This window comes from Rutilus rutilus (genome assembly GCF_951802725.1).
Source record: "Rutilus rutilus genome assembly, chromosome: 1".
In the NCBI taxonomy this organism is placed as follows: Eukaryota; Metazoa; Chordata; class Actinopteri; order Cypriniformes; family Leuciscidae; genus Rutilus; species Rutilus rutilus.
In genome coordinates, this window is record NC_140209.1 from 30,209,936 (window position 1) to 30,237,933 (window position 27,998).

Genomic DNA, 27,998 nt, shown 5'->3' on the forward strand with positions numbered 1-27,998 from the left:
GAGCAGTAATTACACTGTAGTTTGCGGGTCTCTTCTTCCCATGACAAGCACACGCACGCGCTCCTCATCTGCACATACTGTGACTGGTCGGCGTGGTCGCTTGACTTTGACCTGTCAGGTGAATGACCGCGCGCGCGTATGTGTGTAACGGTCCGGGGGTTAAAAGTATCGGACCGCTCTTAAGTTTCGGAGTTGCAAAAGCGCTGCTCGGTGAAGTTTTGAGAAGGGCTTGACCTGGAAATGAAGATGATGTTTGTGAGATTTGCCATCGGCGTCCACGGAGCGCGAGCGGCCACACTGAGCTCCACGCGCGCTTTGGGACACGGGCACGCGCGCAGCCTCAGCAGCGACACAGGTCTGTTTACATCCATCTCTCTCTGTGTGGAGAACAAACAGGTTTAGTGATAAAAGTGCTCTTTATGGAGAAGTTTTAGGACAGGGAAAATTAAAAGTTCCATGACAGTAGCATTTTATTGACCTTTTAGCGTGGAAATAACATATTCAAGGATGTGTAACGTTACCAGTAATGCTTCACTAAACAACGAGTAAAAAAGACTGGACTACGATGAGTTTTGTACACACCACGTTAGTACTTCAGAGTAATACCATGGTAAAAAAATGTTTAGTACGGTAACGGTTGTATTAGATTTGATAATATTGCTTCCATGGTACTTTTTGTAAGGCTGATTTTGGAAACATTTCATGGTAGGCCTAACTTATCCATTGAAATACCTCGACGTAACTTAACTGACCATGATATGAATGAATTTGATTTTAATATTATGCCACGCTGTATAAGCCTTTAGGCCTAAACGAATGTACCATGGTATAGAACCATATGATACAAGTATTGTGTTACAGCCATTACAAAAATATATCGAATTAGGCTAGGCTATATTTTTTAAATCCAGTTTTATCTATAGGATATAAGTGTACGTGCTCTGTCCTCAGGCGATCATGATTGGTTAATTGTGTTATTGCGTCCTCACGTGGGTGAGTGCTGACTACATTAGGAGCTCGTGCAAGTGGTGTCGTCTCACACTTAATAGATTTAGTTGCACAGGTCAATATTGCACTGGCTTTCTGTATCACATACTGAAACTGAAACTAAAGACAAAAACTACACATGAGCATAAAAATACTCACATCTCAAACTTCAAACTCCTATGTAATCCACCAAAATGTTTGCACATATTACTACATTTCAGTTAAATTAAATAAAGCTGGGGGAAAAAACTAAAACTAAATGAAAACAAGAAATGTTGTCTTGGTAAAAAACTAAAATTATTAAATAGAAATACAATAGTCAACATTTGAAGTGGATCAAAACCTTTCATCAAAGTTATACATGAATTTTGAACAATATACCCGTTCTTGTCTCAGGACAACTTTGATGAACTTTTTTGATCCACTTCAAACATTGACTACTGTAAATACATCTAAATCTCAACTAAAACTGAAATATTAATCTTAAACCTAAATAGCGATATTTAAAAAACCTAATAAAATGACAAAGGCACATAGGGGAATTACTAACAATTAAACTAAAATTAACATGGAAACTGTACAAATAAAAGCTAATTCAAAATGATGAAACTAAAATAAAAATAAAATATTACATTATATTATAAATAATATTATATTTAATTAATGCATATAGGCCTAAAGGTACCACAGTATTACCACTGTATACATCACTGTACTGTGGTACTGCTACAGACTGGTACTGGTTAGACCTGACTAACTGTGGTGACCTCCAACTCCCTCTTCACAGTGTGTGTGATTGGTCCATCAGAAGGCCAATGTGAGTCAGTGTGTGTGTGTGTGTGTGTGTGTGTGGGGAACCACCTTAATTTGATCAAGCTTCAAGGAACGACTGTAAGTGGTCGCGTGTCTGTCACGTTTGCAGGAACTTTTCTTTATAAAGACTGTTAGTATTCCTGTAAGAGATGGTCAGGGGATGCACGTCATTTTCCTGATGATAACAGATGAAATATCTCTCTGTTCCTGCAATGAATATTCAAAATGCTGATAAATAACCAATATTGAGAGACAATGACAATGTTAATGGCAGGAAGCTTTTAGCAGGGACGTGCAGAGAGTATATATATATACACTCACACTATTGTCTCACCCTTGGTCAGTAGATGGCGCTGTTTGCTTAACAAATGTATCATTAATCTGAAAAATAATAATGTGTGCAGTCGCCATGAAAACTGACATGTATTGACATGTTTCTGAACGGCTTTAGATCTGTCGGGCATTAGAGAACGCACTTTGGTCGCTGTGAAACCTGATGGCGTTCAGAGGCGTCTGATCGGTGATGTCATCAAGCGCTTCGAGCAGCGAGGATTCCGATTGGTTGGTCTGAAGATGCTGCAGGTGCGTGATTCACACACAAGACGTTCATGAGAGTGTGTGACATGTTTGTACATCATGAGTCTGTGTGTGTTTCAGGCTTCTGACAAGCTTTTAGCTCAGCATTACATCTCGCTGCGGAAGAAACCCTTCTACTCCAGCCTGCTGTATTACATGACCTCTGGCCCTGTAGTCGCCATGGTACAGTAACCACCAGTTATGAATATCATACAGCTGTAATACTATTATACTACAGTATGCAAATAAGAGCACTTTGATTTCCAATGTGATTAATGAACATCCAAAAGTAAGTTTTACAAAATTTATTCAAAATGCAAAATTACATTTTAAATGAAAAGTAGATGCCACTCGCCTAATTAAATATGCAATGAAGAAGAAAAAGGTATAGCATACTACAGGTTTTAACTGTGTTCTTCAAACCGTTACACGTCACATACTGTCATAAAGATTGAGGAGTTCTCATTGGCTTGTTTTCAGGTGTGGGAGGGGCATAATGTGGTGAGGTCATCCCGTATGCTGGTGGGAGACACTGACCCTTCTGAAGCCTCACCTGGAACTATTAGAGGAGATTTCAGCGTTCACATCAGCAGGTGCTCACACACACACACACACACACACACACACACACTCATTATGAGTACTAGTGTACTGCACACTATATATTTATAGTGATTTATATATTTTTTAAATGTTTAAATGTTACGTTCAATAATAAACAGTTTTTTACATTTGTTTAAAGAAAAAATAAACAAAATGAAATATAAAAAAAAAAAAAAAAAAATAGATATTCAAACAGTAGTGTACTATATTGTTGCCACTCGTTTTTTTTTTTTTTGCAAAAACTCTTGGTAGTAACATAAAAAAAATAAAAAAATAAAAAAAAAAGATCTTGTAACACTTTACAATAAGGTTCCATTTGTTAACATTATGATTAGTTAACATGAACTAACATTTAAAGTTACTTCTAAAGCATCTATTAATGTTTATTTAAACATCTGCAAACACATTATTAAAGTGCCCCTATAATGCTATTTTAAAGTTTCCTAATTTAGTTTTGTAAGTCTCCTACAATAGGTTTACACACATCAAAGGTCAAAAACACTTTCATTTTCTCATAATATACATTGCACACCACCTCATTATTCAAAGAGTCTTAAAATGGTTCGTTCAAAGATTCATGCTGCGTATGAAAACGCCACTTCCATTCTATTTAGTACTCGAAAAACAGTATATGAGCCGACGAGTGTCCAAATTCATGGTATTCATAATATAAAAGAGTAAGTGAAAAGTGCCCCGGATGACCAACTACTTCTGGCGTGATTCTGAAGTTCGCATACGATGGACACTTTACTGTCCCATGAGGCCACAGGAGAGGATTTATGAATGGAGGTGAAGCTGATACAGCACAACTGCCTCTTATCAAGCAGAGTCTGTGATTGGTCAGCTCTAGATCTTCCTCAGCACAGGATACACAGTGAGGGGTACAGTAACGATGGCGTTTGTTTTACCGTATCAGTTCGAGTCCTCATCCTTTGGAAATGTAAAGTGGATTTGCTTCCACAGAGCAGAAAACAGCGTCTTGTCGACAACATGAACCAAACTCTTCCAGCCTCAGCTTCATCTTCAGTGTTTGAGGGTCAAAGTAAATGTTGTTCACGAGCAACCAATGAAGATCATCGGCTGACATTATGCAAATTTGTTACGTAGATATGTAACAGTAAGTGAGCCTTTCTGTGGAATTACTGACGACTCATTTTGGCAGTTCAGAATTTATTTTATTTTTAGGAAACATTAACTTTATTTGTCGTGCACTTTGACCTTTAAAACTGACAAACAGCAATATTATTCACTACATGAAAAGTAATATTCAAAAAAGCATAATAGGGGCACAAACAAAAGTTGTATCTGTTAATATAAACTAATGGACATGCGGCATGAACGGACATGAACTAACAATGAACAGTAGTTTTACTTTAACAAAGATGAATAAATAATTCTATAACAATTGTGTTAGTTAAAGCTACTTAATGCATTAACTAATGGGACCTTATTATAAAGCGTTACCAAGAATCTCAGCTGTAATTATGTGTTCAAACCCTAAATGAGTGGCATGGATGCAATGACTTTCATGACTGTTGAATTCCTTCAGAAATGTGGTGCATGCCTCTGATTCTGTGGAAGGAGCGGAGCGGGAGATCTCGCTGTGGTTTCATTCCTCAGAGCTCATCGACTGGGAGGGATGCGATCAGAAAAGCATTTACCACATTTAAGAGGGGCCGACGACTGTATGTGTGCAACTTGTCTGATCACCCTCAGCTGGAACGATTTCAGGTCAATTTCCTCAATAGCACATAAATTCTGATGCTGAAGTGCACAAATGATGTAAAATTGTTGAATGTAAATAAATTGAAATGTTATATATTATTAATATTTTTAAAAATAGTAAAAAAAAAAAAACCTTTTGGAGAAAATGTTGACAAATGGTGGCCTTGAATATTTTAAAAATGACTTATTTTTGCTTTGCTGCACAAGTACTAGTCAAAACAAAAGTTTTAATAGTTCATAGTTGTTTCTAAAAAGCAATGCTTTAACTAACTTCTGTAAACAATATAATTTAATGCTTTAAAAAAAGAAAAAGAAAATCTAATAAATGACTACTTGCCTTTTAGATGTTTGTGATCCGAACACAATCCCTTGGGGGAAATTCATTAAATAATTATTTATAGACTGTTAATTTATCATGAAATAAATACTTGCTGTAACTTAAAAATGGTTTGTTTGTGAATATATTTACATATTACATCAGTGCATGATCAATATGTTACCAAACCAGTGGTGGTTTAACAGCCGTAGGCCGAACAATGCTGTGACATTTTGTGCATTGATTTGTAATGAACAGTTTCACATGTCTGAAGCGGTCGAATGTGGCTTCTGTGTACTGTATACATTTCTACGATTCTCAAACTTTTTGACTTTCCCATCTTTTGGCCTCACATTGTCCAACAACAGACGAAGACCGCTTGACTTTTCCAGTTGTTTGTGATTTTCTAAGTAAGGATTAAAGATTTTTTTTACCCCTTCAATTTCTGTTCAATAAAACATTTGAGAGCTTTGCATGGCTAAAAAGTATCTTGTCTTTGTAGAGCCTACATCTATATGATCTTTCGCCCTGTTTCACACCATGTTTTCAGACAAAACCAGGGGCCGTATTCACAAGAATTTTAAGGCTAAAAGTAGCTCCTAACTGGCGAATTTAGGAGCAACTCCTAAAAATAATGGGCGTGTCACTCGTAACTTTAGGACTCCTAATTTTTTTGACTAAGAGTAATTCACGAAGCATTTTAGCCCTAAAAGTAGCACCTAAGCCTGGGACAGCTTAAAAGAAGTCGAGAGGACTCCTAACTCACTAAGACATATTCACAAAACGTTTTTTGTGGCATTTCACGTTGCGATGTTTTTAAATGCGTATGCGGCGGCTACAGGAGCTTCCAATCGCGAGGGAACAATTTAGCCTTGTAGGCATAACTAGGGATGCAATAACGCCACCAACAACAACCAAAACTAGGCTACTCATTGCATGTAAACTATTTGTAACGTTTCATTGTGAATCAAATTAAAATGTTCTTCTCTTTGCAAACGTAGGCAGAGGCATATAGTGACAGAATTCAATAATGTTGCAAAGATATTGCATCAATCCATATGTTTCATTAGGCTACTAGGCTATTTGTTTTGCCTTAGGCCTACTCTTTATTCATTTAGGCTGTTTATTCAGTTATTCATCATCTTCCGTCCTTCGCACTACTTGTGTAGCGCACGCATTCTCAGACCTGTCACCTGTCACTCATCATCATAGTGGAGCTGTTTGGAATTATTCCCGCGTTACAATCATCAGACAATCAAGGTGGTCACTTCAGTCAAGCTCGTGCATGAGTAATGAAGTCATCCATAGCAACAAAGACTCACTCTTAGTTTGGGAGTTGTCATTTTTCTTTACTAAGAGTAGGTCTGAAAGGCGTTGTGAATAACTTCTAAGAGAAAACTCCTAGCTAAAATCTTTTAGTGCGATTTAGGAGTACTCCTTGTGGTAAGATAAAATGCTTTCTGAATACGGCCCCAGATGTTAACTATCAGATGCGGCCCAGTTTCTCAGTTCCTAATTGTCACGAGAGGTGTTTTTCAAAATGTTGTCATTATAAAAATCTGCCATATTTAATGGAGGCAAAAAGGTAGTGCTGGTAATTGTCAGTGTTAAGTGTTCACTTCCAAGGGAACACAACAAGCGTATTGATTCAAGCCTTTAGATAAAACATCTATCAAATGAATGTATGTAACTAATGAAGATATTGTGATGTAGCTCTAACTAACAAACACACTGTAATTTGAACTCGACTGGTTTTTGAAATGCGCATATGTGTAGGTGTGCAACAAAGCTATGTTTTCTTTTTCATGCAAATATGGAAAACTCTGTGTACAATAACTTTGAAGTTGTGGGAACAGCCTTCATTTATGCTTTACAGAAGACCGCTTGTATAAGCCCTTGTTCGTCATTGAAAGAAGTTTCTGCTGAGTGTTTGTTTGGTGTTAATTGCAACTAACCTGACTAAACATTAATATCTTTCACTGCGTGCTTTGTTTCAATTAGATAATAATGTGTTTTGTGATGAGTGTGTTGTGGTGGTGTTTATTGCAGAAGAGCTGCTGAACAGTTTCGCGGGGCAGCCCGGCTCGTGGAGGCACTGCCTCTACTTCCTCTCCAACAGCAGAAATGAATATGTCATGATGTACAGCCTTACTGTGTTCGAGGTAAAATTAACCCTTCAGGTCATTATCTTATGTAGATTAACTTCACGAAAATTGACAAGTCCATGTTCAAGTTTTGAACTAATGTTCAAAAGTTTGGAGTCAATTTTGGAGGTTTTTTGGAGGTTTATTTCCTCTCTTCTGCTGACCAAGGCTGCATTATTTGATCAAAAATACAGAGAAAAACAGTAATATTGTGAAATATGATTACAATTTTAAATAATTGTCATCTATTTGAATATATTTTAAAATGTAATTTATTCTTGTGGTGAAAGTAGAATTTAGTTTCAGTAAAATTATTTATAATTATTCAAATAAATTATTATTATATGCTGTTTTCCTGCTCAAGAAACAATTATTTTTTATAAATGTTGTAAACAGTTGTGTGTAATATTTATTTAATATTTATAGAGGGTTCAAAAGCATTTATTTGAAATAGAATAGAATCTTTATGAATTGAACATTATGAACTTAATGAACATTATGAATGTCATCCCTGTCACTTTTAATTTAATGTGTCCTTACACTCTAAAAAGAGATGTGTTAAAAAACAACACACAGCATGTGTTGATGGTATTTTGACACATGTTGTGTAGATTTTTAACACTCAATGTGTGTTAAAATGTAACTCTGGATAGAATAGCACTGGGTGGAGGAGAGTTTGCGTTTATGAAAAAAGTATAGGCCTATTTTATATGGTATCCCATAAAATGCTCTAAAATAAATTAAACAATACATTCAAATAAATAAATTAAATCTTAATTCATGAAAACTTAAAGATTAACGGGTGTTTTTTTGCAGCCAATCACATCATGACTCTTTCAATGTCTTTTTCAAATGCTGCTTTCACTTGTTATTAATAACCAGATTAACTTTATTTCTGTCAGACTCTACAGAAGCTCTTATTGAGAATTAACAGGTTTTGGTGTTGACGATTCATTGAATGTTTCATTTAAAGTCACCAGAATCGTGATTAGTGTCAGCTTTATTTGGGCTCTTGACCCTTGACTTTTTAACATTAGTTTTCTCTGATTGCTGTAAATGTGTAATTATTTTAACACATTTGAAACAGCAGAAATAGTCATGAGAAAGATATGCTCAGATTATAATATTATCATCATGGATATGTAAGATTGTTAAGCTCAGCAAGAGTTTAATATTTGAAAGATGAGTGTATTATATAAAAGATGATTTTTAAAAAGATTAGCATATTGCAATTAACTTAATACATTTTTAAATACACAGTTCGTACAGAGCCTTACAGTCTATGGTATCAAACAGACATCAAGAATCAGCACATGAATCTCAACAATGGTGACAAACAAAAAGCTTCATGCCGCAATGCATGCTGGGTAGCCTGGATGCCAGCCGAACTTAGCCCAGCCTACAAAATTTTTAGGTCGGGAAGTTCGGTCTGGACTCGATCCGTTGAGGAGCTATTATGCTCGAACAAAAATTGTTCGGACCAATCAAATTGTCAGGGCGGGCTTTATACGATGATGGACAGATGAGCAACGGTAACGTAATCATCCACGTCATCAAAGAGCGCTTGGGTTGAATTCGTTTACAACAAAGATGACTGCCGCTGGAGAATTGAGATTTCATGAGTTCACACTTAATAATAAATAAGTCAGATAGAATAAATGCATATTTGGCGTGCTGTCCGAGGAGAGGCTCCGGGCTCGGTATTCGGCCCGAACCCAAAGTAACGTTACTCCCCCCATATTCCTGGCTGTGGAAGAACAAGCCGAGAGTGAGTGGAGGGATGCTGAAAACTGTCAAGGAATGTTAGGTGAGTTGACAGAGTGAATAAATATATGGTTCCTCTCATGGTGATAGGGTATAGACATGGTAACGTGCTCCTCCCGAACTTTGTTTATAAAACATTGTGTAGATTCCGCCATCGCGTCTGTTGTAGAAGACATCGACAGCGCATTCATTTTAAAAGAGGAACAGAGAACCGCGATCGAGGCATTTGTCGATCGGAAACATGATTGAAGAACATACGTCACTTACTCCGTTGCTCTGATTGGTTGAAGGTCTATCCAATTGAGTGCAGAGGCATTTTCCTTCCTGGTTCGGTTGAAACACGCCCCATAATCACAGCCCAATGGAGCAGTATCAGACTCACATTCTGACTAGAATCTGAGTATGACCAGAGAATGTCTAATAAGGGGAGAACTTCCACTCTCAGTACACTTCCGGCTTCTGAACTGGTTGCAGTTCCACTCTGGCTCCATATGAGGGCGCTCACAGGACGAGTGCAGAATGAATGGAGGTCTATGGCGCTATACACATCAAAATCCACTTTTCTCAGGATATAATTTTTTGTCTAGTAATTTGAATGTTGTATTCAAAAGGAGATGCAAAGGAATTACACATTGCGGGGTGTTAGATTTTTTTAGAGTCACTTATTTGCTTTAAAAACTCTTTTAAAGTGTCAGTGACGTCATACACATCGTACGACCAGAGATACTGCTTTACGGCAATCCTTCAGTCACTTTGGTGCTTGCGAAAGCAGTATCTCTGGTATGCTCTGCACTTTCTTTTCACTCGAGGCATCGACAACACAACTGACACAGGTAAATACACGTGCTAGAAGAGTTTTTGTTTTGTTTGTTTCTGGTCCCGCTTCGGATGCCACGATGCCATCAAGTGGCATCTCTGGTCGTAATCAGTCCTTCACTGACCAATCAGCGTTCATTAGCAGAATGCTAGCGTGTTATGGGCAACAACAACTCAACCTGTAAGAAATCGAAAGGACATAAGTACTCGTTCATTCAACTTTCGACCTATAACCCATGTTGAACTTGCAAAACCTACAATCAAATCTGAGATTTCTCAACGGCAATCGGGTGAAAGAGATAAATTTAGCTTAATTTTAGGAAACTAAATTTAGGAACTACAACCAAAATTCGGTACAATAGGACTTAATAGGGAGTGGGCAGGCTCTCCGTAGACGGGCTCTGGTATGACGAAGTCAGGCTACATGCTGGGTGCCACCATAGTACAAATCTCATCCATGACTCCCAGCATGCATTGCGGCATGAAGCTTTTCGTTTGTCACCATTGTTGAGATTCATACGCTGATTCTTGATGTCTGTGTTTGACATCTGATCATATTTTCTCTCGCCATAACAAATGTATTTTATTAAAATACAGTTAAAACAGCCAGAGAAAAACTAAAAGAAAAGTACAGGGTCAAGAGCTCAAATAAAGGAGCCATTAATCACGATTCTGGTGACTTCAAATAAAACATTCAATGAAACATTAACATCTAAAACTCAGTTAAAGGACAAGTTCGGTATTTTACACTTAAAGCCCTGGTTACAGATCGTTTCTGATTAAATAGAACGGTTAAGATAAAAATTTGGACAAATGCTGCTGTCCCGAGAATTTTAGGTTTCTTTCGCTTTCCCCAAAACCTCCAGAATGGGTGCATAGGTGCACTGGAACAGTCCTTCCTAAAACGCATTAAACTTTCGTTTACAAAGACGTGAAACTCACCGAGTGGTCAGGGGTGTTCACTGTTATGTTCACACAAAAATCGCTGCAAAAGATGCTTTCCAACAGGTGTTTTACCATTCGTTGTAAAACTGTGGACCTATTTTTCCAAACGCGTCACACCCGTACGTTCTTCCGTTGAGAGCTTGAATAATAGCAGAGAATGTAGACGGGCTCTGATAATAGACACTCCAGCCCAGTTGGTGGCGATAATGCACCTTTGCAAGCAAACCACTGGCATTTGTTTGCGATCCGCCATAGATATATACACTAGATGTCGCCTGGTATACGGCAGTTCATTGGAACGAATGCATCAATAGAGCCGCCATCTTGGAACAGGGAGCCCCTTCTCTTAATGCATCAGCGTAAATGTAGGCAAAGGTCTAACGGAAATAAAATCACCATAAATCGTCATGAATGCGATTTTCTAGTTTTTATGTTTCGTTCCAACGGTCAGACATGTATTTATCACTGAGTCCAGAGGAAATTTAAGGTTTTGATATTAAGATAATTACTTATTTTTCAAAATATAATGCATTTGCTAGTAGGCCTAAGTTTATTAGTCACATTCTTCCACTTGAGTAAACTTAGAATAAACTATCACTATATATATATATATATATATATATATATATATATATATATATATATATATATATATATATATGCGTGCATTGATTTTTATTAATAAACTTCTGACAGTGTTGACTCGTCTGCAGAGATGAAGTTGACAATCGCCATCTCCGTAGTGAACGCGCCTATAGAGAGAAATGTAGGCTACATAATGGATTACGTAATCAGAGAGTAGCCTTTTTCTTTCTTTTTGAATTATTTAGTTTAAAGACTATTCAAGCTTTGTGTATTTTATGTATTTCTCATGTCTGTGTGAGGCATACAATGAGTTTCGTTAAGTTGGGATGAGATGCGCTCCAGTTAACGTGCAATGCAAGTGACCACGCGGGCGCCTCCGTGATTATATTAACAGGCAATTTGTTGATGAATAAAATGTATTAAAATTAAGATACAATTTATACAAAACGAAATTCACTTTAAAGAAAGGCTTTAAACAGTTGACATTTTCACAAATTCCAGTGTCCTTCCACACCTCTATCCCCAGTTTGTAAGGAAGAAACAAGCCCTTGAGCCCACTGTATCCTTGTGCAAAACTCACACATAAGATTTGAGGAATTCTATGTATAATAATCATGGATGTACTGTTTGAAGATTGACAGGAAGAGGACAAGCATACTATTAGGACTGTACTTACAGGTTACAAGCGTCACACTGTTTTTTCCATTAAAAGTAGCCTACAATCGGTAAAAAAATCTAAAGTTAGGAACAACACAGCACAACACAGCCAAAAGTGGGTATTGAGGATCAACTCCTGCATATTGTACATTTTAAACACAAGGGTTATTTCAAATAATATCTAAAGAGTACAGCACATTCACAGATCATTTTCTGTGCGAGAATCACAGTTCATTTTCTTCCTCCAAGCAGAGAAATGTACACTTAACTTCTAAAAAAACAATTTGACTACTACCATCCACAGAGTAAATGTAATCCCATGCTGTCTGGTTTAGATTTCGTTTGTGTGAACATCCATATGCAGAACAAAAGTCCGGCATCATCCATGAATTCGTAGTACAGGCGGAGATAGCAGCGTTACCTAGCTACTTCCTATGACAAGACCCCTGTTCCAAGATGGCGGCGGTTTTGACGCATGTTTAGAACCCTAGGCGACATCTAGTGTATATATCTATGGCGATCCGCCGTAAAAAAAAAAAAAACACAAGAAGAAGAAGAAAACCCCATTTCAGTTTCCGTGCAGAGTAATACCGTACCTCACATCACATCCAATACAAGTCAATGGAGTTGGACAAAAACTACGATAAAACCTGTTGGAAAGCATATTTTGCAGCGATTTTTGTGTGAGCATATCAGTGAACAACCCTGACCACTCTGTGAGTTTTACGTCTTTGTAAACGAAAGTTTAATGCGTTTTAGGAAGGACTGTTCCAGTGCACCTATACACCCATTCTGGAGGTTTTGGGGAAAGCGAAAGAAACCTAAAATTCTCGGGACAGCAGCATCTGTCCAAATTTTAATCTTAACCGTTCTATTTAATCAGAAACGATCTGTAAACAGGGCTTTAAGTGTAAAATACCGAACTTGTCCTTTAAAACAATTACATCATTGAATAATATTAAAATTCACTTTTGACATTATGCTTTACAATGTGACCTAGACGAGATACAGCATCATCCACGACTATTAAGCCATTACATATCAATTAATGCTGCAGAAAAGATCGAATGTCTAACGAATGTCCAACATAAAACCTACTTTACCGCACCGTTTTGGGAGCAGTTTAATGCCTTCAAACAAAAGCTACCAGACGAATCGTCAAGAAAAGGGAAGGCCATTTAAGACTTGCTTGATTTAAAAGTCATGAAGATACAACGTGAAGAGACTGTGTGTGAAGATGCAGTACAGCTGGATCAAGGATAACACCAGATTTTCTGCCAAATGAGGTAACGTTACGTTAATGTTTATGTACGTTAATGTAACGTTAATGTTAACGTTAATGTTATGTTTACGTTAGACTTTTTATTGTCTTGTCTTTATACACACACTATATTATTTGACTTTAAACCCCAAATAATGACCTTGAACGATTAATTTACATTTAACATGTGTTATACTTCTGCCTGTAACGTTAACGTTAGTCATTCTTTACCAGCTCCCTCCTCATTAGTTTGTTTCATAGTGTTTCTGTTGTTTTCTTATCTATTGACAGGATTTTGCTGATGTACTGTGCATCCCAAGCACCACCCTGCATGCTCCTTATAGGTTTGTATTTTGTTTTATTAGTATATATATATTTTTTAGCATTATGAGTATTCAATATTGGCAAAACACATTTAAATTTAAATTCTGAGGAAAAATGTTTATAGAAAAAGTTGGTTGCTGAACACCCCCTTCAAAGATTTTATGCTTATATGGTCAGTAGAAAAACATTGTATAGGGAAGATTTAAACAACTATTTTTGGAGCGGTTTTCTGAAGTGATCGTGTAATGTTTTTCATTTTGTAATATCTTATTTGTTTAAGGTGATGGGCATTCAGGATTGCAGTCATTCAAGAAGTTATTATTGACCACATCTCCTACCCCATTGAGGCCGTGAGCTACAAAATACCCAAAGAAAATGGCACTTATCCTGGAGTTCATATAAAAGTAAGCAACACATTTTTTATGAAAACTTTTTATAGAGCAAGTTGTTGTGTTACTGTTTATATAATTGAAAGTAATGAAACATATTATAAGGTATAGTTGAGCTGACAAGCTAACATGAGATGCACTTGGAGTCCACTGGAAACAGAAGTCTTAGCATTTTATACAGTGTTTGAATTTGAAAGAATTAGGGATGGCAGTTGATAATTTAACGAACGTAAAATACTGTACGATTGTTTTTCAACCTCAACTTGGTCTGTATGATACTTTGTAGTTCAATTTCCTTTATTTAATTTCTTGTGTAGCTAAAAATATATATATATATTTTTTCATATCCAACTTTCCTGTGCAGAAATCCTGAACGAAGGTCGAAAAGGCTGAGATGAAGGAAACCAAACGTCTACACATTCCTCCAAGACTGCTGAAGTTCCTGTATGAACAACTGAAAACCCATGTAAAGTTTAAGCTTTGGTCAAATCTCTTAATGGACCTTTAACTGAACATACAGAAGAAGGAAAGTTTTTCACGCAAGTTGTTCACTCCAAAATGAAAATAATGTCATTAATTACTCGCCCTCCTGATGTTCCAAACCTGCAAGACTTTAGTTCATCTTCTGAACAAAAATGAAGATCTTTTAAATGAAATCTGAGAGCTTTCTCTTCCTCTGTTGACAGCTTACGCAACTACCACTTTCAAGCTCCAGAAAGGTAGTAAAGACATCATCAAAGTAACACGGTGTCCTAACCAAATGCAATGCGATAAGATTCTAGCAACAAGCTGTTTTTCTGACCACACCAAATGCATCGTGACCTTGTAAAGCGACAAAATCAATTAAAAACCAAAAAGCCAATCGGAACAGTGTGTGGGCAGGTTCTCTTGGCAAGTGCACAGCAGTCACAATGAAATTGATAAGTATATAATCAAATTCATAAATATTACACCATTTAAACAACTGAGTGACTGAAACAATCTTTGTCAAAGAGTACACCTGTTTGTTCACAATGAGTTGACAGTTTTTTCTTGTAGTGTTTCAGCTGCAATGTCGCAGAAAAATAGAAACCGTTTCTAAAATAGAATCGTCACGTGTCACTGGTTAGGACAAAAACTCTGATTGACATGAAAATATACCTTTTATCGTGTGTTGCGTGTAGTTAGAACACGGTGTAATCTATGTCTTTTCATTGGTTTAACGCCCCAAAAAAGCGATGCAAATGCTTTGTGTGTGGGAAAAAAAAACTAATTGTCTTTTGTCACAATTTTTTATACATTCACATGAGCATCTCAGGCTTGTGTTCTCACCCTGCTGGGTCAGCAGCGATCTATATTGTGTGAGAAAAACTTCAACTTCTTCACACAAAACATTTGTGCCACTTCCTAAATTTGAGGTTAAACCACTGGAGTCACATGGATTACATTTATGTCTGTATACCTTTCTGAACCTTGAAATTGGTAGTTGCGTAAGATGTCAATGGAGGGACAGAAATCTCTCAGATTTCCTCAAAAAGATCTTAATTTTTGTTCTGAAGACGAATGGAAGTCTTGTGGGGTGTGGAACAACATGAGCGTGAGTAATTAATGACAATTACAATTTTTTGGGTGAACTAACCCTTTAAGGAATATGGTGTTCTCTTACAGAAAAATGGCATCAACACTAACATTCCACTCTACTATTGACTGTCTAAAGCTATTTTTAATGATAAAAGCAGCAGACCTGTATTCGTATTCCATTTGTTTTGTTTGTTTCTTTCTTTCTGTATTGTATTGTATTGCATTTGAAAATGTTTTGAATCTTGACTTTCACAGTTTGTTTTTTTCAAAGAATTTTGTGAGCTATTTGGTGCAACACCAATATTGTGCAAGTACCTTCTCATGTTTTCTTTTTTTAATTCTGTCTCTTGTTTGTTTAATGTCTCAATGTATTACACAATACAAGCACTTTTTAATGGTGCTTTGTACATTGTTTCATTTATGTCATATATATATATATATATATATATATATATTTACCCATTGAATGTATTTAAGAATGTTTACAAGAAAATTTTTACAAAAATAAACCATGTTCAATTTGTATATATCGTTCTTGAATTATTTGCCACCAAAATATATGCTATAAAATTTATATAACTATAGAAATTTCTGTATAAGGATTATCCGTTAAAAGTACAGAAAATGTACTGTTAATATACAGAATTTTCCGTTTTAGAGGTGAAGGAACTGTCCGTAATTTAACGGAAAATGTCCTGGTAAGTACATTATCCGTTTTTTTTACGGAATTATTTTTTACAGTGTATTGTGTGAATGAAAAATAGTCAGAATATATATATCCAAAAACAAAGGTTGGGTTTTACTGTACTTACATTTATGTACATTGATTTTAGCAAAAATTAAATTTATGGTATAGGATTCTTTACTTTTATTTGAGGGGATATTAGTAAAAGTGGGGTCAATGTTGTCAATTATAAATCTAGACAAATGTTGTGGCAAAAATTTCTTGAACATCATCATCACTGCGTAAGAGACACTCTGAATCCAATTGTCTTTTAAAAGTATTTATTCTTGCAAGAATAGGCCCAGTTTCCCACACAGAAGTGACAGAGTTACACTGTGGAGCAAGTGAGACGTGCAGAGGAGGGAGCAGGGCAGTTTTATACTGTTTTCAAGGTCTCTGCCTCAAGGCCTTTTCACTCCATAGACGGAAAGGCTCCCGGCTAGTAATCTGAATCAGTGCTTTCAAGCTCCTAGATCCCAAATCGGATCACCTCTGTCCCCTGTGAAGCTGCCCCTCGTATGTCTCACTCGCTCCTTCAGGTGTAGGAACATACATTAATCACGATAAAGTTCCCTGCTCCTATACACTGTAAAAAAAAAAAAAATCATAATTTTACAGAAAATAACTGATCTGTGTTTGACGATCATTTTCTTTCATTTTAAATTGTACTCAAAGCACTGTAAAATTACAAAAAATATCTGTAAAATAAAAATTCAGCTGTTATTTTAGGTATTGTGACATTAATGACAAATTCCAGTAATTCACATTTTTTATACAGAAAATTGATTGTATTTTTCATACAGTATTTTTTCTGTTTTCTTAAATTACATAAAAATGTATGTAAAAGTACAAATATAATCTGTAATTAAACAGTAAAAAAACAGTTAAATGATAAAATGGTCAAATGACTGTCAGCCCCCCAAAAAACTGTAACATTAAAGTAAAACATCCTAAATTAAATAAACTGAAAAACACTGTTATTTTACAGGTATTTCCTGAATTACCACGATCATATACCTTCATTGTAAAAAAAATCTTAAAAAAAGGGTCAAATGACTGGCAGCTACGGCAAAAAACTTTAACAGAAATTAACCATGATTGAGATCAGTGTCTGCTTTAGTTGGGCTCATTACCCTTGAGCCTTTAGTTTTTCTCTGGCTGTTTTAACTGTGTATTTGATACACATTTGTAGTAATAAATGCAGGAGAATATATCAGATGATCTTGATCATTTATTGATGATGTTGTAGTCATCATATTGTGATCTGATTCACTGATATATCAGTCAGATCTCTCAATATAAGATGAGATTACATAATATGTAGATGGAATTAAGAATTATACAAAGTCTATGATTAATGTCATAATTTTCACATGACCCTTGATATATTGTGGCATCAGTATTATGTGATATTGAAAAAAAATATTATACAGAACATTTTTTGAGCTGAATAATTTTTTTAGTAGAATAGAGACATATGAATCTCAACAATGGTGACAACCAACAAAGCCTTTTTGTGACTTTATAGTAATTCAGATTTTTTTTCATTGTCACCATTGTTGCGATTCATACGCTGATGCTTGATGTCCGAGTGAGTCTATATGATCCTGTCAAAATATTTTCTGTATAATGATCTGAATATCACAGCACTGCAGAATCTTTTACAGCAGTATTGTCATGCAAAATTAACAACTGATATTTTATGAGTTAATCAGATATTAGAATGTACTAGACATGATATTAGAGAATGTACATTTCCTGAAGAAAATGTGAAGTGGTGCTTGCAGTGGCAAAACTCACCACTCGGTTGCTAGGGTGTTCTGTACGATTGCATACAAGCCAACAGACATGTCTATACAATATTGTGGGGCTGAAATATGGCTTCTGTATGTTGGAATATGGTTGCTAGGTGGCTCTAAACAGTTGCTAGTGTGTTCTGGGTGGTTGCTATGGTGTTGCTAGGTGGTTGCTAGGGTATTCTGGGTGGTTGCTAGGGCGTTGCTAGGCAGTTGCTAGGGTATTCTGGGTGGTTGCTAGGGCATTGCTAGGCAGTTGCTATGGTGTTGCTTGGGTATTATGGGCGGTTGCTAGGGTATTTTGGGTGGTTGCTAGGGTGTTGCTAGGGTATTCTAAGGGGGTTGCTATGGTGTTGCTAGGCTGTTGCTAGGGTGTTCTGGGTGGTTGCTAGGCAGTTGCTAGGGTATTCTGGGTGGTTGCTAGGGCGTTGCTAGACAGTTGCTAGGGTATTCTGAGTGGTTGCTATGGTGTTGCTAGGCAGTTGCTAGGGCATTGCTAGGCAGTTGCAAGGGTGTTCTGAGTGGTTGCTATGGTGTTGCTAGGCGGTTGCTAGGGTATTTTGGGTGGTTGCTAGGGCATTTTGGGTGGTTGCTAGGGCGTTGCTAGGCAGTTGCTAGGGTGTTCAGGTGGTTGCTAAGGTATTATGGGTGGTTGCTATGGTGTTACTTAGTGGTTGGTAGTTGTCACAGATGATTACTATTGGAGTTCTTAGCATTTTCTTGCCATGATTTAGCACTTACCTAATCACTGTTAGCATGTAGCTATTCACAACTAGCATGTGTAGCATGTTGGAATTCCTGTTTGCTAACATGAGTCAAAAGAGCCAACCCCAATCTCTGTACGATGTTCTGATGCAGAGAAATAGGTCTTGCAAAATGGTTGCTAGGGTACTCTGTTTTGTTGCTAGGGAGTGGCTTGGCAGCTGCAATCATGAAACTCCAAAGGCTGCTTGTCAGTATGAATTATATAAACCAACTCCCATTCCTCTGTGACATTCAGAATGGAAGATATCCCTCTATGGATTTTGGTTGCTAAGGTGCTCGACAATGGTTGCTAGGGTGGGGCTAGGAAGTGTTGAGGTGATTCATGATTGGCCGTTTGCTGCCCTGAGTCAAACTTGTGTTAACCCCATCTCTTTATGATGTTCTGATGCAGAGATATGTCTTGCAAAATGGTTGCTAGGGTACTTTGTTTGGTTGCTAGGTAGTGGCTTGACAGCTGCCAATCATAAAACTCCAAAGGCTGTTTGTCAGTATGACATTTACATTTACATTTACATTTAGTCATTTAGCAGACGCTTTTATCCAAAGCGACTTACAAATCAGGACTAAATTAAGCGAGTCATCATGAAGAGGCAAAAGACAACAACAACGCAAGAAGTGTTCAGAATACGAAGTTCAGGCATTATTCAGAGTAGCATAAGCATGATAAGTGGGATTTTATGGGAAAGGTTTTTTTTTTTTTTTTTTTTTTTTTTTAATGAGTTTAGGTGCTCATGGAAGAGATGGGTTTTCAGCTGTTTTTTGAATGTTGTCAGGGATTCAGCATTCCGGATGAGGGTGGGGAGAGTGTTCCACCAGCATGGAACTGTGAATGAGAATGATCTGGAAAGTGATTTTGTGGCTTTCTGTGATGGAACCACGAGACGTCGCTCGTTGATTGATCGTAGGCGTCTGGTGGGGATGTAGGCTCGTAGGAGTGAGTGAAGGTAGGAGGGAGCTGAGCGTGTGATAGATCTGTAAGCAAGCGTCAATGCCTTGAACTTGATGCGAGCAGCGAGAGGTAGCCAGTGCAGAGAGATTAACAGAGGGGTGACGTGGGCCCTCTTGGGCTCGTTGAAGACAAGACGAGCTGCAGCATTCTGGATCATCTGAAGAGGTTTGGTAGCACATGCTGGAAGTCCGGCCAGAAGAGCATTGCAGTAGTCAAGCCTAGAGATGACCAGGGCCTGGACGAGGAGTTGTGTTGCGTGCTCAGTTAGGAAAGGCCTGATCTTCCTGATGTTGTGCAGCGCAAACCTGCATGATCGAGCTGTCTTTGAAATGTGATCTGTGAAGGTCAGCTGGTCATCAAACGTTACTCCCAGATTTCTGACCGACCTTGATGGGGTGATTGATGATGAATCAAGCTGGATGGTGAAGTCGTGCTGTAGAGACGGATTGGCAGGGAGGACGAGCAGCTCAGTCTTTGCCAGGTTGAGCTGCAGGTGATGTTCCTTCATCCATGTGGAGATGTCTGCCAGACAGCTCGAGACCCGTGCAGCTACTGTGGGATCATCTGGTCGAAATGAGAGGAAGAGTTGTGTGTCATCAGCATAGCAGTGGTAGGAAAAACCGTGTGCCTGTATGATGTGTCCCAGTGATGTAGTGTAGATGGAGAAGAGGAGGGGACCAAGAACTGAACCCTGGGGAACCCCTGTGGTCAGTTGATGTGCTCTGGATACCTCGCCTCTCCATGCGACTTTGAAGGACCTACCTGTGAGATAGGATTCAAACCAGTCGAGTGAAGTTCCTGTGATGCCCAGTGATGAGAGGCTGGACATAAGGATCAGATGGTTCACGGTGTCGAAGGCAGCAGACAGATCAAGGAGAATGAGGAGTGAAGATTTGGAAGCAGCTTTTGCAATCCGTAGGGCTTCTGTGACCGACAGTAATGCAGTCTCAGTTGAATGCCCTTTCTTGAAGCCAGATTGGTTGACATCCAGCTGGTTGTTTAGAGACAAGAAGGATGTTACTTGGTTGAAAACAGCTCTTTCAAGTGTTTTTGCAATGAATGGTAGGAGAGAGATGGATCTGTAATTCTCTACAAAAGATGTGTTTAGTGTTGTTTTTTTAAGCAGTGGAGTAACCCGAGCCTGCTTGAATGCTGTAGGGAAGGTGCCAGTATGGAGGGATGAGTTGATGATGTGTGTGAGTGCTGGTAGAAGTGTGGGAGAGATGGCTTGTAGAAGGTGTGAGGGGATGGGGTCTAGAGGGCAGGTGGTAGGGTGACTGGAGAGGAGAAGTGTAGATACTTCTTCCTCTGTTAGCGGCGAAAAGGAGGACAGAGGGGTATTGGCTGTGGAAGGGGTCGGTCTGGGTTCCTGTGTGTGTGGAGCTGAGAATTGACTGCTGATAGTTGTTGTTTTGTTGGTGAAGAAGTTTGCAAAATCATCGGCAGTTAAGGAGGAGGAGGGTGGTGGTGGAGGTGGACAGAGGAGTGAGTTGAATGTCTTGAAGAGTAGTCGTGCGTTGGAGGAGCTGTTGATCTTGTTGTGGAAATATGAAGATTTTGCAGCATGAACATCAGCAGAAAAGGACGAGAGGAGAGATTTATACATACTCAGGTCAGATGAGTCTTTTGATTTGCGCCATTTCCTCTCCGCTGCCCTGAGTTCGGTCCGGTGTTCACGAAGAACCTCAGATAGCCAGGGGTTAGAAGGAGTAGCGCGTGCTGGCCTGGAGGAGAGAGGGCAGATTTTGTCTAGAGTAGAGGTTAGTGTGGAGCATAGGGTATCCGTTGCAGTATTCACATCCAGAGATGAGAATTGTGAGGGTGGGGGAAGAGAAGATGACACGGCAGAGGAGAGATGGGAGGGGGAAAGTGAGCGTAGGTTTCGCCTGAGGGTGACTGGTGGTGGGGTTGGTGGCGCAGGGGTAGCGAGTTGTAGACTGAAGGTGATGAGGAAATGATCTGAAACATGGAGAGGCCTCACCAAAATGTTGTCTGTGATGCAGTTGCGTGTGTAAACCAGGTCCAGTTGGTTGCCTGATTTGTGAGTACCTGTGGTGATGTGTCGTTTGAGATCGAAGGAGGCTAGTAGAGAGGTGAAGTCTGTTGCATGTGGTTTTTCGAGATGAATGTTGAAGTCACCGAAGACTAGAAGTGGGGTGCCGTCCTCAGGGAAAGAGGACAGCAGCACATCCATTTCCTCTACGAAGTTACCCAGCTGACCTGGGGGGCGATAAATTACTACAATATGGATCTTACTGGGAGTTGTAAGTGTGATAGCATGATATTCAAATGAATTGTTGTTGCATAGAGAAGAGAGCGCTGAGTATTTCCAATTGTTGGAAACGAGAAGCCCTGTCCCGCCACCCCTCCCAGACTGGCGAGGGGAGTGAGAAAAGGAGAAATTGCTAGAGAGAGCAGCGGGGGTTGCTGAGTCTTCAGGACGAATCCAGGTCTCAGTCAAGCCCAGGATACTGAGAGTAGAATGAGATGCAAAGGCTGGAATGAAGTCAGCTTTGTTGACTGCTGACTGACAATTCCATAGACCCACGGAAAGAGAGAGAGGAGTGTGTGAGGATGAGAGAATGGGACGCAGATTAGCAGTATCGCGCTGCCTTGTGCGCGTGATGAAAGGGCGTTGTCGAACGATAACAGGAATGTGTTGAAAACACATGCTGATTCGGGAGAAAGATAAGATAAGAAGTGGAAAGGGAAAAGGCGAATTTTAAGTGCCTTTCTGGTGTCCCTGCTCGGTGGAGTTGCGCAGGTAGAGTCGATGGTCTTTACCCGAGTCGGTCTTCACACGAGGAGGCTGAACACGAGAGCTGAACGCTTCCGCTAACGCTTCCGCGACAGCGCGCAAAATACAGATATACAGAAAAATGCTTTCACCGCTTGAGTGAGTACAGCTGTTTCGGTCTTGCAATTAAGTGGATAACGCGATAATGGGCCAACTTTCGCTTTGAAAGTGCTAGGAGCAGAGGCTTAAAGTGCAAATTAGACTTTAACAATAATAATTTTCACTCGCGGCTGCTTGTTTAATGTGGCAACGCGTCAAACTAAAATACACAATTATGTGAAGTTAAAAATATAAGGGAAGCTGAGAATCGAAGATGGGCTTACCTTGACTACAAAGCAACGCTGACAATAACAAGAGAGCAGAGTATTCCAGAAAACACACAGTTGCGCGTTCCAGTCGAGCCTCTTGTTGCTCGCTTGTCCTACGGGAGTGAACTGAATCTCGTCTATTTAAAGGTATTCTAACAGATGCTGTTTCGGTCTTGCAATTAAGTGGATAACGCGATAATGGGCCAACTTTCGCTTTGAAAGTGCTAGGAGCAGAGGCTTAAAGTGCAAATTAGACTTTAACAATAATAATTTTCACTCGCGGCTGCTTGTTTAATGTGGCAACGCGTCAAACTAAAATACACAATTATGTGAAGTTAAAAATATAAGGGAAGCTGAGAATCGAAGATGGGCTTACCTTGACTACAAAGCAACGCTGACAATAACAAGAGAGCAGAGTATTCCAGAAATGTATGAGTTATGTAAACCAACTCCCATGCCTCTGTGACATTCAGATTGGAAGATATCCCTCTTTAGATTTTGGTACTCTGTTTGGTTGCTAGGGAGTGGCTTGTCAGCTGCCAATCATGAAACTCCAAAGGCTGCTTGTCAGTATGAATGATATTAACCAACTCCCATGCCTCTGTGACATTCAGAATGGAAGATATCCCTCTTTGGATTTTGGTTGCTAGGGTACTCTATTTGGTTGCTATGGAGTTGCTTGGCAGCTGCCAATGATGAAATTCCAAAAGCTTCTTGTCAGTATGAATGATATAATCCAACTCCCATGCCTCTGTGACATTCAGAATGGAAGATATCCCTCTTTGGATTTTGGTTGCTAAGGTGCTCGACAATGGTTGCTAGGGAGGGGCTAGGAAGTGTTGAGGTGATTCATGATTGGCCGTTTGCTGCCCTGAGTGAAACAAGACCACCCTCGTGTTTCTATCACAATTCAGTCCGGAGATATCCCTTTGATCTCTTTCAATGGAAGTCTATGGGACTTGTTGCTAAGGAGCTCTAAATGGTTGCTAGGGCGTGGCTTGATAGCTTCACAATGATCCTGAGAGACTGATTGGTCTCTACATCTGGACATCTACACTTCAGATGATATCAGTGAAACAGGACACTATATTAATATAAAAACATGTCTGTAATTAAAGTAAAAAGGATTTATAAACACGTCTTTCGAATGGAAATAATTAACAGTACTTTTAGACTAGACGGATTTTAGAAAAATGGCCTTCTATAAGAAGTGAGGAGCATTTATGGGTACAAGTCGGGAACCGGCCAACCTTACATATTTCAAGGGTGCTGAGTCCAAAAAAAATGGTTCCCAAGCGAAATTGAGTTTTTTACCTTCTAATTTGCATATAAAAATGGCCGCCTAATTGCCTATCTTGCTCAGTCATTGGACCATTTTCCCCTAGTTTTTTTGTAAGTAGGCAATCAAGATGAGGAAATTAAGTTTCTAGATCGATAGTCAAGGGTCAGAGCAAAGATATAATGGAGGCTCACTGCCTTTTTTATGTATATATATGCAAAATACCAACTTTTAAGGTGAAATTAAGCATTATTTGTGTAATTTTTTTAAGGCCGACATACATATTCAATCAATATCACTCTTAAATGTTCCCAGTGTATATATGATATGTGATGTATTCCATATTACATAATAACTAAGAAAAACACCATTGCAAGTTTTTTTATGCAAATTAAGGCGAGACACTACAGGTGAATAGGGTAACATTTTTAACTAGCAGATATCACCATGAAACTTTCACAATTGATTACCTACATTAAGATGAGAAACAAAATGTATTACAAGTTTTCTGTAATTTAATGTTTAAATATGCAAATTAGGCCATATCTAATCAAATATGCACTAATTTGCATAGATTTAAAACAACGAAATCTGAGTATTGGATAAAGCCAGGTTAAAAAAAAATTGTTCATTGTGTTCACATATTAGATGGGAAAAAAAATACAGAGGGATTTATGGATATCTACTTTTGTTATCCTGTAAATCAGAAAATACTGTCAATAGCCTTAAAAAAAATGTATTTTCGCCATGTTTTTTGGAATAAAATGTTATATAAATCAGGCTAGGAATAATATATTTACAAATCCCTCTGTGAATGTCTTCATAATATAACATAATATAACTATAACTAGGTACAAGTACAAAAATTTGGTGTATAGGTGCTACTGAAGTGGAGCGTCATCCATGTGGTTTCCTTAGTCTGCTTCCGAAGCATTCACCGGCCCCAAGCAAAACACAAACAAGACGGAAAACAAAAACACCAAAGAATCGACGACGAAAGTTAGGCTTTAATGCTCCAACAGAGTACTCCAAAGAGGTACATCCAAACACAACTACACATAGACGAGACTCAACACGAAACACAAACTGATCTGAACTTAAGTAGTTAGAGGATAATGAGACATGAACACCTGAACACAACACACACCTGAACTGAGTAATGAATCAAATTAACAACCATGAAGACAAGCTAACCAAGGTGAAAACACAAACAGAGTCCATGTGGAGAAAACTAAAAATAAACAAAACCAGATAACCTTGAAAGGAATACAGCTTTCATGTATTATGTGCTCTATTTATTGCTTTTTATGGCAAATTTATAAGTAAAAATAATAAAATTATATCATTGTGTTAATTCTTTTTTGTAGTTTTTGTATTATTATTCTATTAAAATGAATGAACTATCTATTAAATATGACATGAATATGAGAACAAGTGAACAAGTTATTTATTTTCATTATACCATACAAAGTTATTATCGTCATTATTTTTTAAGGTGTAAAATAGTTATTTCTACTCTCTGGCACACACAAATTCCGTCATCTTAAGCCGCTCACTCAATTTCATTTCTCTTTTCTCCATAAAGTACATGTGCCATTCACTATAATGAACAAGTGAACTTGTGACCGATTTCAGATGCATCTCAGACGAAACTGCAAAGTAAATGGCAAATTATGACCCACAGACAAAACTTCATAATAAAAGTCAGACAAAAACAATAGCTGAAAACCAAAAAGAGCAGAATTAGACTGTGGACCGACTAGACGTTAAAATGTAAGATATTTTTATGGGCTGGCCCCACTCTCATGGAACCAATGAATACTGCTATTTGATAGAAGACTATAGTGGGCCACACATGGTTGCTGCTACTACATACAATGTGGGAGAAAGGGTTTGAGGTTAGAGAAAATATTTTTTGACATGTTTTGGAAAATTCAGCATTTCTTATAATCATTCGTTTCCAAACTGTTTAATCATATGTTTCTGTGAGGTTTTCTAGCAGCTGAGGAGGGACAGGGAAGCGAGAGACAATTTAGGTCGTAGATGAAGGCCTTTGGGTGTCTCAGGGACAAAGAACAGTGTGACCTGTACCAGGGGGGTAGAAACCAGTCCGAACCAGCAGGAGATAGGGGGTATCTTTCTGGAAATTTACAAGAAAGCTGGAAGGAGGAGTTTTTGCCAAGAAACTGTATAAAATCTGTATGTTTTATTGTGTCTATTAGGTATTCTATTTGAAAGCTGGGTGGCTGCGGCTTTTGTGAAAAGAATCCTCATTGAAATAAACCTTTTCTCTTTATTACAGTTTTGTCTCTTGAAAGTTTTCTTACACCTCTGATGCTGTTTGATATTAACTTTAGAAAATTGCCATTACAACTTGGTGTCAGAAACGTGGGGTCCTGTGCGGATCTTCTTCTCCTGGTCCTGAAGAACGGATTTTGACGGAAGTGTACAATCCCGGCGGCATCAGGCAGCCGTCTCATACCCCGACGGTTTGAGATAGTAACTCAACAGGTTAAGGGAGAGAGAGCCAATTCCCGCATTCAGGACCAGTGGAGGAACTCCCACCAGGATCAAGAAAGAATCCGCGGCAATTACAGAAAAGAGAAAGCATCTCTGGGTAAGAAACGGCAGAATTGTTTTATTGATGTTAAGAGTGATTTGATAATTGTGAGTGAACATGAACCATGTTGGCTGAGTTTGCTTTGGGTACGAGCGAGAGGTGATTCAGGGAATCACAGGTTTTGAGGGAGAAATTGGTCTGACGGTCAGACCGGTTTCTGCCACACTTAGCTCGTTAGTGGACAGGGGTACCACTGGTGATTCAGGGAATCACAGGTGCTAGTTAATTAGTTTTGCTCAAGGTCTCTGTGACCCGAAGAAATCTTGCAAAGGTGGACGGAAGAGCCACGCCAGATTGATTGGGTGAATGGAAGATTTTGAGTAGAACATAATTACAAAAGCACGGCATATTTGCCGAAACCCGACCGGTTTTGGGTGAGATAAAATCGGGTCTGTTGAAGACGTTTGACAGATACTAAGACACGTGTCGAAAGAGTAAAATCCAGAAGGGAAATTCAGCCAAAAATGGGGTCATCCAACAGTAAATTAGATCATTTTTATACACCAATTTTCTGTCAAATGAGAAATAATTATGGTGGTAAATGTATGGTTGACATACAGAAACTGATCAAATATCACGATTTTCCCGAAGCGGGGACCTTGAGTAAAATAAGACTAAATGTAGTAAAAGAGTCAGTAGAAAAGAACGAGGGAAAACAGAGTAGCTGCTGTGTGTGTGTTAAACATGGGTGTAAGAACTGTGAACCGACTATAATGTGTTGGGTAGAAGAGGCTGACAGGCGAGAACGAGAGCAAATACAAAAAGAATTGGCATGTAATGTTGAGAATGTTGTGTGCGTAAAAACAGTTCCACTGGAACAGAATGCTAATGAACCGAATGTATGTGCTTTTCCACATGTGACTGAGGTGGCAACAGCTCCGCCGCCTGCCTACAATACAGCTCACTACCCAGTAGCAGAGATACCGGCCCTCAGGCTGGACCTCGATCTGGACCGCTTTCCACCAGCCCCGAGAACAGCCCAAGAAGCACGACTTGCAGAAGCACGAGCACAAATTGAACTGGCAGAGGCAGCCCAAAGAGCAGCGCAGGCAGAGACAGATGCAAGAGCAGCGCGAGGGGGGGCAGAGGCCGCAGAGCGAGTGGCACACAGACTAACAGCGCAGTTTCATGCACAGTTACACGGGCGTTTGAGTACAACACTGCAACACGCCATTCACGTTGAAGAGGACGCGGAAGAAAAGAAAGAAAAGAAAAAAACCCTCACGATGGTGGTCGTGCAACAACAGAAACAACATAACAAGCCTGCGTTTCCCCAGTCAAAACCTGCTAATCGA

General features: G+C 38.7%; 1 protein-coding gene across 9 annotated transcripts; it reads left to right on the forward strand.

The window, feature by feature from the left end:
- Window positions 1-27,997, forward strand: LOC311285812 (nucleoside diphosphate kinase A-like). 9 transcript variants are annotated; one of them, XR_014626436.1, is made up of 9 exons: window positions 137-355; window positions 2,252-2,382; window positions 2,458-2,559; window positions 2,857-2,969; window positions 4,529-4,710; window positions 5,389-5,430; window positions 7,070-7,182; window positions 26,441-26,700; window positions 27,580-27,996. XR_014626436.1 is itself a non-coding variant. In XM_084401613.1 (5 exons), exons 1-5 carry the CDS (start codon window positions 241-243, stop codon window positions 4,647-4,649), a joined length of 582 nt encoding a protein of 193 aa, XP_084257739.1. In that variant the 5' UTR covers window positions 1-240; the 3' UTR covers window positions 4,650-5,149. The 9 variants fall into 9 exon arrangements, 1 of the variants encoding a protein (XP_084257739.1); XR_014626437.1 differs by having other exon boundaries at window positions 26,386-26,700; window positions 27,580-27,897; XR_014626432.1 differs by lacking the exon at window positions 5,389-5,430 and having other exon boundaries at window positions 134-355; window positions 26,386-26,700; window positions 27,580-27,897.
- The last annotated feature ends 1 nt before the right edge of the window (window position 27,998 follows it).

Coding starts and splice junctions, on each gene's coding strand:
- LOC311285812 (XM_084401613.1), top strand. CDS start 241: ATGAAGATGATGTTTGTGAGATTTGCCATCGGCGTCCACGGAGCGCGA. Junction 356..2,251: donor CAGCCTCAGCAGCGACACAG/GTCTGTTTACAT, acceptor GAACGGCTTTAG/ATCTGTCGGGCATTAGAGAA. Junction 2,970..4,528: donor TTCAGCGTTCACATCAGCAG/GTGCTCACACAC, acceptor GAATTCCTTCAG/AAATGTGGTGCATGCCTCTG.